This window comes from Scatophagus argus, chromosome 13 (genome assembly GCF_020382885.2).
Source record: "Scatophagus argus isolate fScaArg1 chromosome 13, fScaArg1.pri, whole genome shotgun sequence".
Classification (NCBI taxonomy): Eukaryota; Metazoa; Chordata; class Actinopteri; family Scatophagidae; genus Scatophagus; species Scatophagus argus.
This window is the reverse complement of record NC_058505.1, coordinates 906,818-918,257: the sequence shown is the minus strand read 5'-3', so window position 1 is coordinate 918,257 and position 11,440 is coordinate 906,818. Positions and strand designations below refer to the sequence as shown.

The following is an 11,440-nucleotide window of genomic DNA, read 5'->3' as shown; positions in this document are numbered from 1 at the left end:
CTCTGTAATTGGAGCACACCCTCCGGTCCCCCTTCTTAAAAAGAGGGACCACCACCCCGGTCTGCCAGTCCAAGGGCACTGTCCCCGACTGCCATGCGATGCTGCAGAGTCGTGTCAACCAAGACAGCCCCACAACATCCAGAGCCTTAAGGTACCCAGGACGAATCTCATCCACACCCGGTGCTCTGCCACCAAGGAGCTTCCCAACTACCTCAGTGACTTCAGCTTGGGCAACGTATGGACCTGCCTCAAGGTCCTCAGCCTCTGCTTCCATAATGGAAGACACGTCAGCAGGATTGAGGAGATCCTCGAAGTATTCCTTCCACCTTCCGACAATATCCCCAGTCGAAGTCAGCAGCTCCCCACTTCCACTGTAAACAGTATTAGCAGGGCACTGCTTCCCCCTCCTGAGGCGCCGGATGGTTTGCCAGAATTTCCTCGAGGCTGACCAATAGTCCTCCTCCATGGCCTCCCCAAACTCTTCCCAGACCCGAGTTTTTGCTTCCGCAACCGCTCGGGCTGCCGCACGCTTGGCCCTCCGATACCCGTCAGCTGCCTCGGGAGTCCCACAAGCCAACCATGCTCGATAGGACTCCTTCTTCAGCTTGACGGCATCCCTTACTTCCGGTGTCCACCACCGGGTTCGGGGATTGCGCGACAGGCACCAGAGACCTTACGGCCACAGCTCCGAGCAGCAGCTTCCACAATGGAGGTGGAAAACATGGTCCACTCGGACTCAATGTCCCCAGCCTCCCTCGGAATCTGGTCAAAGTTCTCCCGGAGGTGTGAGTTGAAAACCCCTCTGGCGGAGGGTTCCGCCAGACGTTCCCAGCAGACCCTCACAACACGTTTGGGTCTGCCAAGTCTGTCCGGCTTCCTCCTCCACCAGTGGATCCAGCTCACCACCAGGTGGTGATCGGTGGACAGCTCAGCCCCTCTCTTCACCTGAGTGTCCAAAACATATGGCCGAAGGCCAGATGACACAACCACAAAGTCGATCATTGACCTCCGGCCCAGGGTGTCCTGGTATCATGTGCACTGATGGACATCCTTATGCTTGAACATGGTGTTCGTTATGGACAAACTGTGACTAGCACAGAAGTCCAACAACAGAACACCACTCGGATTCAGATCAGGGAGGCCGTTCCTCCCAATCACGCCCCTCCAGGTATCACTGTCGTCGCCCACGTGGGCATTGAAGTCCCCCAGTAGAACTATGGAGTCCCCGGTCGGAGCACATTCCAGTACCCTTCCCAGGGACTCCAAGAAAGCCGGGTACTCTGCACTGCCGTTCGGCCCATAGGCCGAAACAACAGTGAGAGACCTATCCCCAACCCGAAGGCGTAGGGAAACGACTCTCTCGTTCACCGGGGAGAACTCCAACACATGGCGGCTAAGCTGGGGGGCTATGAGCAAGCCCACACCTGCTCGCCGCCTCACACCATGGGCAACTCCAGAGTAGAAGAGAGTCCAGCCTCTCTCCAGGAGTTGGGCTGCAGAGCCCAGGCTGTGCGTGGAAGTGAGCCCGACTATCTCTAGCCGGTACCGCTCAATTTCCCGCACGAGCTCGGGCTCTTTCCCCCCCAGTGAGGTGACATTCCATGTCCCCATAGCTAGAGTTTTTGTCCGGGATTTGGGTCGCTGGGACCCCCGTCCACAGCTGTCGCCCAAAACCACATTGCACCGGCCCCTTCTGAACCCTCTCGCGGGTGGTGGGCCTACGAGAGAGCGGGCCCACGTCGCTTATTCGGGCTGTGCCCGACCGGGTCCCGTGGGCGGATACCCAGCCACCAGAAGCTTGCTTGCGAGCCCCAACCCCAGGCCTGGCTCCAGGGTGAGGCCCCGGTAACGCCAATCCGGGCGACGTACAGATCCTTGCTGTTTTATCTTTCATCCGGGGCTTCTGAACCACTCTTTGTCTGACCTGTCACCTAGAACCTGTTTGCCTTGGGAGACCCTACCAGGGGCATTAAGCCCCCGACAACATAGCACCTAGGATCATTCAGATACTCAAACCCCTCCACCACGTTAAGGTGGCGGTTCAAGGAGGAGACATTCGAAATGATTTTTCTTTATTTGCAACAAATAATTAATGAAAACATTAAACATGACTTTTGTATTTAAATATATAATAATGACATATTACTATATTATCATATCAACAATTTTACTTTGGGCTTGAGAAGTTAATCAATAATAAATGAATAATAATGTGGAATATAAAAGAACACGTATGTGCAATGGCAAAATGATGTGACTCTCTTTCTGTGCGATCAATGAGAAAATTCAGTCATAATAATAACAATAAGAAAACGGATTCAGTCTCCAAGAGTGTTGTAGAGATAAGCATATGTAATTATACACATTATGTATGTAAATGTTTACACATATACAAACTCTATCTACATGTGTGTATATTAACCTACATTATTTTACTTAATCCTACATTCTTCTTCCTTTTCTTCTTCTTCTTCTCATTAATAATTCTTTTCTCGCAGTATACAATACACAAATATTGCATGAATGATATAAATATAAATTACATCACATGTAATCTAAATTATCCAGCAACCTGAATGTGTTTGTGCTCATATGGAGGTTTTGTTGTCTTTCTGCATCACGGTGAGCCAGATTTCTGATCTGCTGTCAGATTCAAATCAAGACCAGGAACCTTGAGACTGAATGAGTTTGTCATTTGTCTTGTTTCTGATGTGAAATCCTGGACCAGAGTGAGGAGTTGTAATGACAGCACAGTGAGCTCTGTGGTCACATTAACACCTGTGTACAGTCAGTGATGTGTCAGTGATGTGCAGCAACAGACAGGATGCAGTCCTCCATCTCTATGCTAACCGTGTGCTGCCTGTTGCTCCTCGGCTCCTCCTCCTCTCCCCTTTAAAACCTCCCACTGTGCGGAAAACCACACGGCAGCCCGAGCCGAGCCGTCGATCAATTATCTGTGGGCCGCGGGGGCCGACGGGAGGTCTGAGGACCTGTTAGAAACCACGTGGGCCTCGTCTGATCCGGCAGCTCGTCCTGGTTTGGCCTCGGCTGCATCGGAGCGCCACTTCTCCCCAGGTTCACCAGAGGAAACACCACTGCACAAAATGCTTTTCCTCCCAGCTGCTGCTCTGTGCTGTCTGTGTTCAGGTGAGGGTTTCCAGCCAATCAGGAGCCAACAAAGTCAACCTGGAACAAACGCTGTCACACTAACTTCATCTCTCTGTCTGTTTCTCTACAGCGCTGGCTGCCATGGCAGCACAGCTGACTCAGGACCAGTTATCACTGACCAGGAGAGTCAGTCAAAGCGTCTCCTTCAGCTGTGGAGGAACTGACCAGTGTGACAGGAGTTATGTCTACTGGTATCAGAAGAAAGACACAGAAACATTCAGAAGGATTCTCAGTCTTAGCAGTAGGAGTTGTAGCATAGGCTACAGGTATGGTCATCCTCAGGAAAATGATTTCGCAGCTGTGAGAGAACAGAACGGCTGTGAGCTGAAGATCCAGACAGTTAATCTCCTTCATTCAGCCACCTACTACTGTGCCTGTTGGAAGAGAGATACGTGGTACCCACAGTGAGAAGTGATCCCTGCAGCCTGAACAAAAAGCAGCAGATGAGCAGATGTCAAACAGTGTTTGTGACAGGAAGAGAGCAGTAAACCACAGCTCAGGTTCACATATTTCACCTCCATCTCATAAAAACACACAAACAAACGTGCTCAAAGGTAACACATCCATCCATCCATCCATTTTCTATACCGCTTGTCCGTCAGGGTCGCGGGGAGCTGCAGCCTATCCCAGCTGACTACGGCGAGAGGCGGGGTTCACCCTGGACTGGTCGCCAGTCAATCGCAGGGCCAACACACAAAGACAAACAACCACACACTCTCACACTCACACCTAGGGGCAATTTAGAGTAGTCAATTAACCTAATGTGCATGTTTTTGGTATTGTGGGAGGAAGCCGGAGAACCCGGAGAAAACCCACGCAGGCACAGGGAGAACATGCAAACTCCACATAGAAGGGCCCAGACCGAGATTCGAACCTGGAACCCTCTTGCTATGAGGCGACAGAGCTAACCACTGCACCACCGTGCCGCCCAGGTAACACATTTAAGTCTAATTATTAATTTAATAATTATTAATGTTTAATATTATTATAATCAGAATCATAATCAGAATTCCTTTATTTATCCCTGAAGGGAAATTCTTTTCATACAGACTTTGCACTTACAGTATTCCCGACCAAGAAAGAAAAGAGAAAATAGGAGAAACAACAAGATAAGTATAAATCTAAAATCTAAAAGTACAGGTATTTATATGTGTTCAAATTTTCTTAAAAAAAATTAAAAATACAGGTATGTACATGTCTAAAAACAATATATACATTGTATATATAAAGTGAGTGTGTCCGTCACAGTGCTGAGTTTAGCAGTTTGATGGCGACAGGCAGGAATGATTTCCTGTGTCGCTCTGTGGTGCATCGTGGCAGTATGAGTCTGTTGCTGAACGAGCTCCTGTAGCTGATCAGCACATTGTGGAGAGGGTGAGAGGGAAAGTCCAGTATAGTCCTTATTTTGGACAACATCCTCCTCTCAGACACCACTGTCAGAGAGTCCAGTTCCTCTCCCACAACATGGCTGGCCTTCTTGATGATTCTATTGAGTCTGTTGGTGTCCCTCACCCTCAGGCAGCTGCCCCAGCAGGCAACGGCATATGTGATGGCACTGGACACCACCGACTCATAGAACATCCTCAGCATCGTCCTGCAGATGTTGAAGGACCTCAGCCGCCTCAGAAAGTAGAGGCGGCTCTGGCCCTTTCTGTAGACCATGTCCACGTTCTTGCACCAGTCCAGTTTGTGGTCTAAGTACACCCCCAGGTATTTGTACTCCTCCACCACCTCCACAGTGTCCCCTTTGATGTTGATAGGGGTCACTGGAGCCTTAGTCCTCCTCAGGTCCACCACCAGTTCTTTGGTCTTTGTCACATTGAGCTGTAGGTGGTTTTTCCCGCTCCATGTGACAAAGTTGTCCACTACCGTCCTGTACTCTCTCTCATCCCCCCCAGTAATACACCCAACCACTGCAGAGTCATCAGAAAATTTCTGAAGATGGCAGGACTCTGTGCAGTGCGTAAAGTCTGTGGTGTAAATCGTGAAGAGGAAGGGAGAGAGGACAGTCCCCTGTGGAGCCCCGGTGTTGCTGATCACTTCATCTGACAGGCAGCACTTCAGGCGTACGTACTGCGGTCTGCCCGTCAGATAGTCTGCGATCCAGGACACCAGTGGGGCATCCACCTGCATCGCTGTCAGCTTCTCAGCCAGCAGAGCCGGCCTGATGGTGTCAAACGCACTCGAGAAATCAAAGAACGTGATTCTCACAGTGCTTGCCGGCTTGTCCAGGTGAGTGTAGACTCTGTTCAGCAGGTAGATGATGGCATCGTCCACTCCAAGGCGGGGCTGGTAGGCGAACTGAAGGGGATCCTGAAGTGGATGGACCATGGGCCTGAGCTGTTCGAGGACGAGTCTTTCCAGGGTCTTCATGATGTGTGACGTCAGGGCCACAGGCCTGTAGTCCTTGGAGTCGCTGGGACGCGGCGTCTTCGGGACAGGAACGAGGCATGACGTCTTCCACACCACGGGGACCCTCTGAAGACTCAGACTCAGGTTGAAGACATGATGGAGTACTCCGCTTAGCTCACCTCATTCGCCCGTTCCACACCGCCATCGACTCCTCCGCTGTTTGGCCCGTAACCTGTGATGGTCCTCATGACACTCCACACCTCTCTCGTGTTGTTCCTACCCTTTCCTACCCTTTTCCTACCCTGATAGTGCTGTGGCTAAATTTAAAGAAACAGTTCTATTGTCATTAACTTCAGTATCATGTCCCCATACGAGTGAACAATACAACAATCCCTCTCAAATTTACCATTTTGTGGACAGTGCTGCAAGCTCATCAAGGACAACAATAGACTCTGTTGCCCTGCTAAAAAAAGAAAAGCATTAAACAAAAGAAACTTGCACCCTGGTATAATACAGAGGTTCGCAAATTAAAGCAAAATGTGCAAAAGCTTGAGAGGAAATGGCGTTCCTCCAAACTTATTGAATCTCATTCAATCTGGCAAGACAGTCTTAGATTATATAGGAAGGCCCTACGAACTGCCAGAGCAGCCTGTTACTTCAAATTAATTGAGGATAACAAGCATAATCCCAGGTTTCTCAGCTATCAGCTATATTCATTTATATGTTCATCCAAGCCAACAACATGCCTCTTAGACCCCATCCCTACCAACCTTCTCAAAGAAGCTTTACCCTTACTTAACACCTGTCTATTAGACATGATCAATCTGTCCCTGATAACAGGCTATGTACCCCAGTCCTTTAAAATAGCTGTAGTCAAACCTCTCCTTAAAAAACACACACTTGATCCAGAGGTTTTAAGCAACTACAGACCAATATCTAACCTTCCATTTCTTTCCAAGATCCTTGAAAGAACAGTCGCCAATCAGTTATATGACTTTCTTCAAAATAATAACTTATTTGAAACTTTTCAATCTGGCTTTAGAGCTCATCATAGCACAGAAACAGCATTGGTCAAAGTCACAAATGACCTCCTCCTGGCATCAGACAAGGGATTTATCTCTGTCCTTGTACTGTTAGACCTTAGTGCTGCATTTGACACCATTGACCACTCTATATTACTGCACAGATTGGAACACCTAATTGGCATCAAAGGAACTGCATTAAGCTGGTTTCAGTCTTATTTATCAGATCAATCTCAATTTCATGTTAATGATACATCGTCCACACTCACAAAAGTTAGTCATGGAGTTCCCAATATTATTCACCCTTTATATGCTCCCCATTGGTGATATTATTAGGAAACACTCCATACATTTTCATTGTTATGCGGATGACACACAATTGTACTTGTACTCAATGTAGTCAATGAAACCAGAAGAAACAAATCAGCAAGTCAAACTTCAGGCATGTCTTAAAGACATAAAAACCTGGATGACTTGCAGTTTCCTACTTCAAAATACAGACAGCACTGAAGTTATTGTTCTGGGCCCTGAGCAGTGATATTGCAATGCTAGATGGCTTAGCCTTGGCTTCAAGCTCCACTGTAAGGAATTTAGGAGTTATCTTTGACCAGGACATGTCCTTTAACCCACACATATTGAATATTTCAAAGACTGCATTCTTTCACCTCCGCAACATTGCAAAAATTAGGCACATTCTGAGTCAGAAAGATGCAGAAAAATTAGTCCATGCATTCATTACCTCCAGGCTGGATTATTGTAACTCCCTTCTATCAGGCTGCCCCAATAAATCTATAGGTAGCCAAATGTCAGAGGAGCCGGATCATCCAGCTGAGATACTGGTTTTGGCTGGCCTCCAATCAGTAAATGTTTCATCAGCCCCAGAGTCCACAAACAGCAGGTGGCAGAGGGTCTGGGAAGACGTGATGAGTTGAACCTCAGTGAGGGAAAAGCAGAGGAGGTGGTTCAGAGTCGATCAACAGGTCAAACACACCCTCACACAAGAAACCAGGGCTTGTTTCCTCAGGTTTCAGTCAAATCAATTTACATGACAAGTCAGTTTTATTCATCACTGATCATAAAATGTCCTCAAGGGGCTTTACAGTCTGTACAGCATACAACAGCCTCCATCAGATGAAGAAAGTCTCAGGAGGGACTCCTCTTCCTCAACCACAGTAAATGTACAACAGACCAAAACAGAAAAATAACAACACCGAATAGGAGGATGATTTTGTTAATGAAGTCAAACATGAAGAATATGAATGAGGGAGTCACGTAACTCGAAAAAAATTTGGCCAGATGGTGGCGCTAGAGGAAAATTCAGAATTGACAAAGTCAACAAGTGAAGTTCATCCTCTGAGGACCAAGAATGTCTGTAGAAAATGTCCCGTCTGTCCATCCGTCCATCCTTTGGTCCAGGTCCAGTCCATGTGGACTAAAGCAGTGGAGCCACAGACATGACCATCCACAGAGCAACACTGCTGCTGTGTCTAAGAAGACAGTAGAAGAAGAGACAGTCATGTTGATATGAACATTAGAGAAACACATGATGGAGCTGAAATCTGATCCTGGTTCATCATGTGGACTCGTTCACCTCAGCTGACACATTCAGCAGCAGGAAGGTTTTTGTATCACTCTGTTTCACTGTGTACTTCATCTTTGGCTCTGGAACTAAACTGTATGTAACAGGTAAGAATAAACTTTCATGTTCCTTCAGTTGTTTTCTTGAACAAGTAGAAAATGTGTTTTTAATGAGTTTCTGCTGCTTCAGGCTTTACATGTTAGTTTTCTCTTCATTAGTAGAGAATTCTTGCAGCCTGCAGCTGCTGTGACATCAAAAAGCTTCATAACTGCTGAAAAGATGTTTAAATCTCACTGCACAACTGAACTTATTCTTTATTTCTGCTTCAGATGGAACTGATTTATATAGAAAAAGTATCCTGCTGACAACATTACAAATATACAGTATTTGATCACGTCAGTAATTCAGCAGCATCTCTTGTTTTTATCAAACAAGATCATTTATGAAATTAAACAGAATTGAATTTGTGTCAGAATATAGAAAAGAATAAAACTTTAGACACGTTGTATCGGATAATTAATAAGTAATTCTGATGTAAAATGTTCCTCATGACAGCTGAATTTTATATGATGGTTCATGTGTCTGTTAGTGAAGTTAAAATTATACATGAAGCCAAGCAGATCCTGAATATTAAAATAAATAGAATGTGTACAGACTCATTTAAATATTTCTGTATATGATATGTGATTATATGTGATAACACACACACACACACATATATGCGTATGGGAACACATTTAATAGAAACATTACGCGATCAGTATTTCAAATATATAAAAGTAAATATATTTTACAAAGTACATAACAAAGTAAATATTAATATATGCAGTTTTAACAAGAAATCACTATAATACATTACATGATATTAAGTTATGTGAATATTCTACAGTAATTTCCCGTCAGACATCAAAACGTTCCTTGTTGATATTAGACTGCAGTCTCATGTTCACATTCACATGTCCAAACATATCACTGCATATGAATAATGTTGTAATGAAGACAGTTTTGTAATTGATAATGTACTGATGTATTGATTAGTTCTGCAGTGGTTAGAATAAAGCGCTAAATGTCTAACTGTATAATATTTGTCAGATTATGACACACGGCTGCACAGTGAAATGTAAGTTCATGCTGCACACACACAGAACACACAGACAGTTTAAATTAAAACAGAAGAGAACAAAACCAAAACAAGATATAAAGTTATTTGTCTGCGTCTACACCCAGAATATAAAAATGATCCCGCCGCTCTGCGTCCTCTTCCTGTGGCCGTCACACGGCTCACGGCGGCGTTTGGTCCGGCTGGTCGGGCTGCGTGCTCACCAGATGTTGGTTGTGATCGTCTCAGGGTCCGCTGCACTTAATCCAATCCCCACACTTCATTTTGTGACTTTACTGAAAGTTTTGCTGTCACAGGTAACATAAGCTTCAGTAATGGGCCAGTAACGAGCCTGAATGCAGTGCAGTGCTGGAAGCTGCTGCTGACTGTGTGAATGTGTCTGTGCTGCTATCCGATTAAGACTGTGGAGATGACAGTGTTCAGGTACGCTCTGGTAGGTGATACAGGTCACTGTCTGCCAAAACCAGCCAGCTTGTTTCCCCAAGCAGTCACTCTGTTGAACACTCTGAAACAGCCTCCATCCTGACACTGGACTATGACAGTCACAAATGTCCTGCTCATCTACCTCATTTATTTAACCACACAGGATCATTATTATCTGTCTATTCCACAGCATTGCCTTGAACTGTATTTATTTATTTATTTTTAAAAATCTTAGTCTACCTACACTGTCGTTGCACTATTCCACAGATTCACCCTTATTGTAAATATTATTTTTTATTTTTATCTTCCTCTTATTGTATATAGTATCTTTTATGTTTCTTACTGCTAGGTGTTTGTTTTGTACTTGAGAGCAAAGTCTAACCGGAGTCAAACTTGGCCAATAAAGCTGATTCTGATTCTGATTCTGATGGTTGCTGCTGTCAAACTGCAGATGAGGAGGTAGTGAAGCCCGTGGTGAGCGTGTACCCAGCAGCCCACCTGGACAGGAAGGGCTCCCTGCTGTGTGTGGCCTCACACATGTTTCCTCCTCGGGTCAAGATCTCCTGGAAAAGACGAAGGAAGACTGAGACTGTGGAGGAGGTCCTGCCTCATGAGGGAGAGCAGCTGAAACTCAAAGAGTCGGGATGCACTGCCAGCATCAGACTGGTTGATCGTGACCCGCACTACACATATAAATATCGTTGCTACGTCGAGCACGAGGGGGGCACAGTGGAGGCCCAAACAGAACAAGGTAATGAAGGCTTGGTGACTGTGTTGAGCAGTGATTCAGCTTCATGTGGAGCAGAGGAGCAGAGGACTGACATTTCTGTTTGACTCCTTTTCTGTTTCAGAGGTTCCTGCTGTACCACCACCAGCTACTCCATCCCTTCCACCATCAGCAGTTCCATCATTTCCACAATCAACACCTCCAACAGATTTTCTCCAGTCTCAGTGCAGGGTGAAGCTGCTCTGTGTGCTCTACACAGTGCTGATAGTGAAGAGTCTGGTGTACTGCTATGGACTCTCTCTGCTGATGATCCTCAGAAACAAGGGACCGTCCACCAGCTGCACACATGCTGACTGACTGTTTTCTGCTCAACTTTTCTCACCATCAAATCTCAACAATTGATCTCATTCAACGTTTTGATCAGCAGACACAAATGTCAGTTTTCATATTTTGTGGTTGGTTGTAAAATTTCTCTTTTTATGGACAGGTCTGAAACTGTCATCCTAACAATATAAATACATGTATACACATATTGTTTGCAGTCAGTGAGTGTAAATTCTGTGTAATCGTGTTGTTTACGTGCTGTAGTTTAGTTTGAATTGTGACGTGTGTAATAATATAAAATAAAGCTGAATTGTTATCTGACTGATTATATTTTTCTGTTCTTGTGTTTCTTTTTAATACATTATGCAGAATGAGGCAGCTTTGTCCAATTCTTTCAGTGTAACAATCTCAATAAAGTGAAAAATCACAGCGTCTGTGTTTTGGAAACATCCTTGTTTTTATGGATTTCACTTTGGCAGGGAGCAAACATGGACACATAGCTGTTATGTACAAGTCAGTAGGTGTGGCTGTGCCACCAGGGTCAGTGCTGAGCCCCTTTTATAACTGTGTCAGTGTGGATGTCAAACTCTACGCTGATGACACTGTTGTTTACACACATGAACAAACAGCAGAGCTGCTCTCAAGCTACAGCTGCTATGAAACCATTACACAGCAGCTTCATCAGTCGGCCTCAAGTCTGAACGCTGGCAACATGATGGCTGTTT

At 45.6% G+C, this 11,440-nt stretch overlaps 1 protein-coding gene across 1 annotated transcript; it reads left to right on the top strand.

Annotated features, from left to right (window-relative positions):
- The first annotated feature begins 2,549 nt into the window (after positions 1-2,549).
- LOC124069902 (immunoglobulin lambda-1 light chain-like) lies at positions 2,550-11,164 on the top strand. The gene is made up of 5 exons (XM_046409408.1): positions 2,550-3,147; positions 3,239-3,563; positions 8,188-8,228; positions 10,116-10,415; positions 10,516-11,164. Exons 1-5 carry the CDS (start codon positions 3,105-3,107, stop codon positions 10,746-10,748), a joined length of 942 nt encoding a protein of 313 aa, XP_046265364.1. The 5' UTR covers positions 2,550-3,104; the 3' UTR covers positions 10,749-11,164.
- Positions 11,165-11,440: the final 276 nt, after the last annotated feature.

Bases quoted from the DNA above. Each gene is read 5' to 3' on its own strand.
- LOC124069902 (XM_046409408.1), top strand. From the start codon at position 3,105: ATGCTTTTCCTCCCAGCTGCTGCTCTGTGCTGTCTGTGTTCAG. The intron at 8,229-10,115 runs GTAAGAATAAAC...GTCAAACTGCAG, and splicing joins AACTAAACTGTATGTAACAG to ATGAGGAGGTAGTGAAGCCC. The intron at 10,416-10,515 runs GTAATGAAGGCT...TTTCTGTTTCAG, and splicing joins GGAGGCCCAAACAGAACAAG to AGGTTCCTGCTGTACCACCA.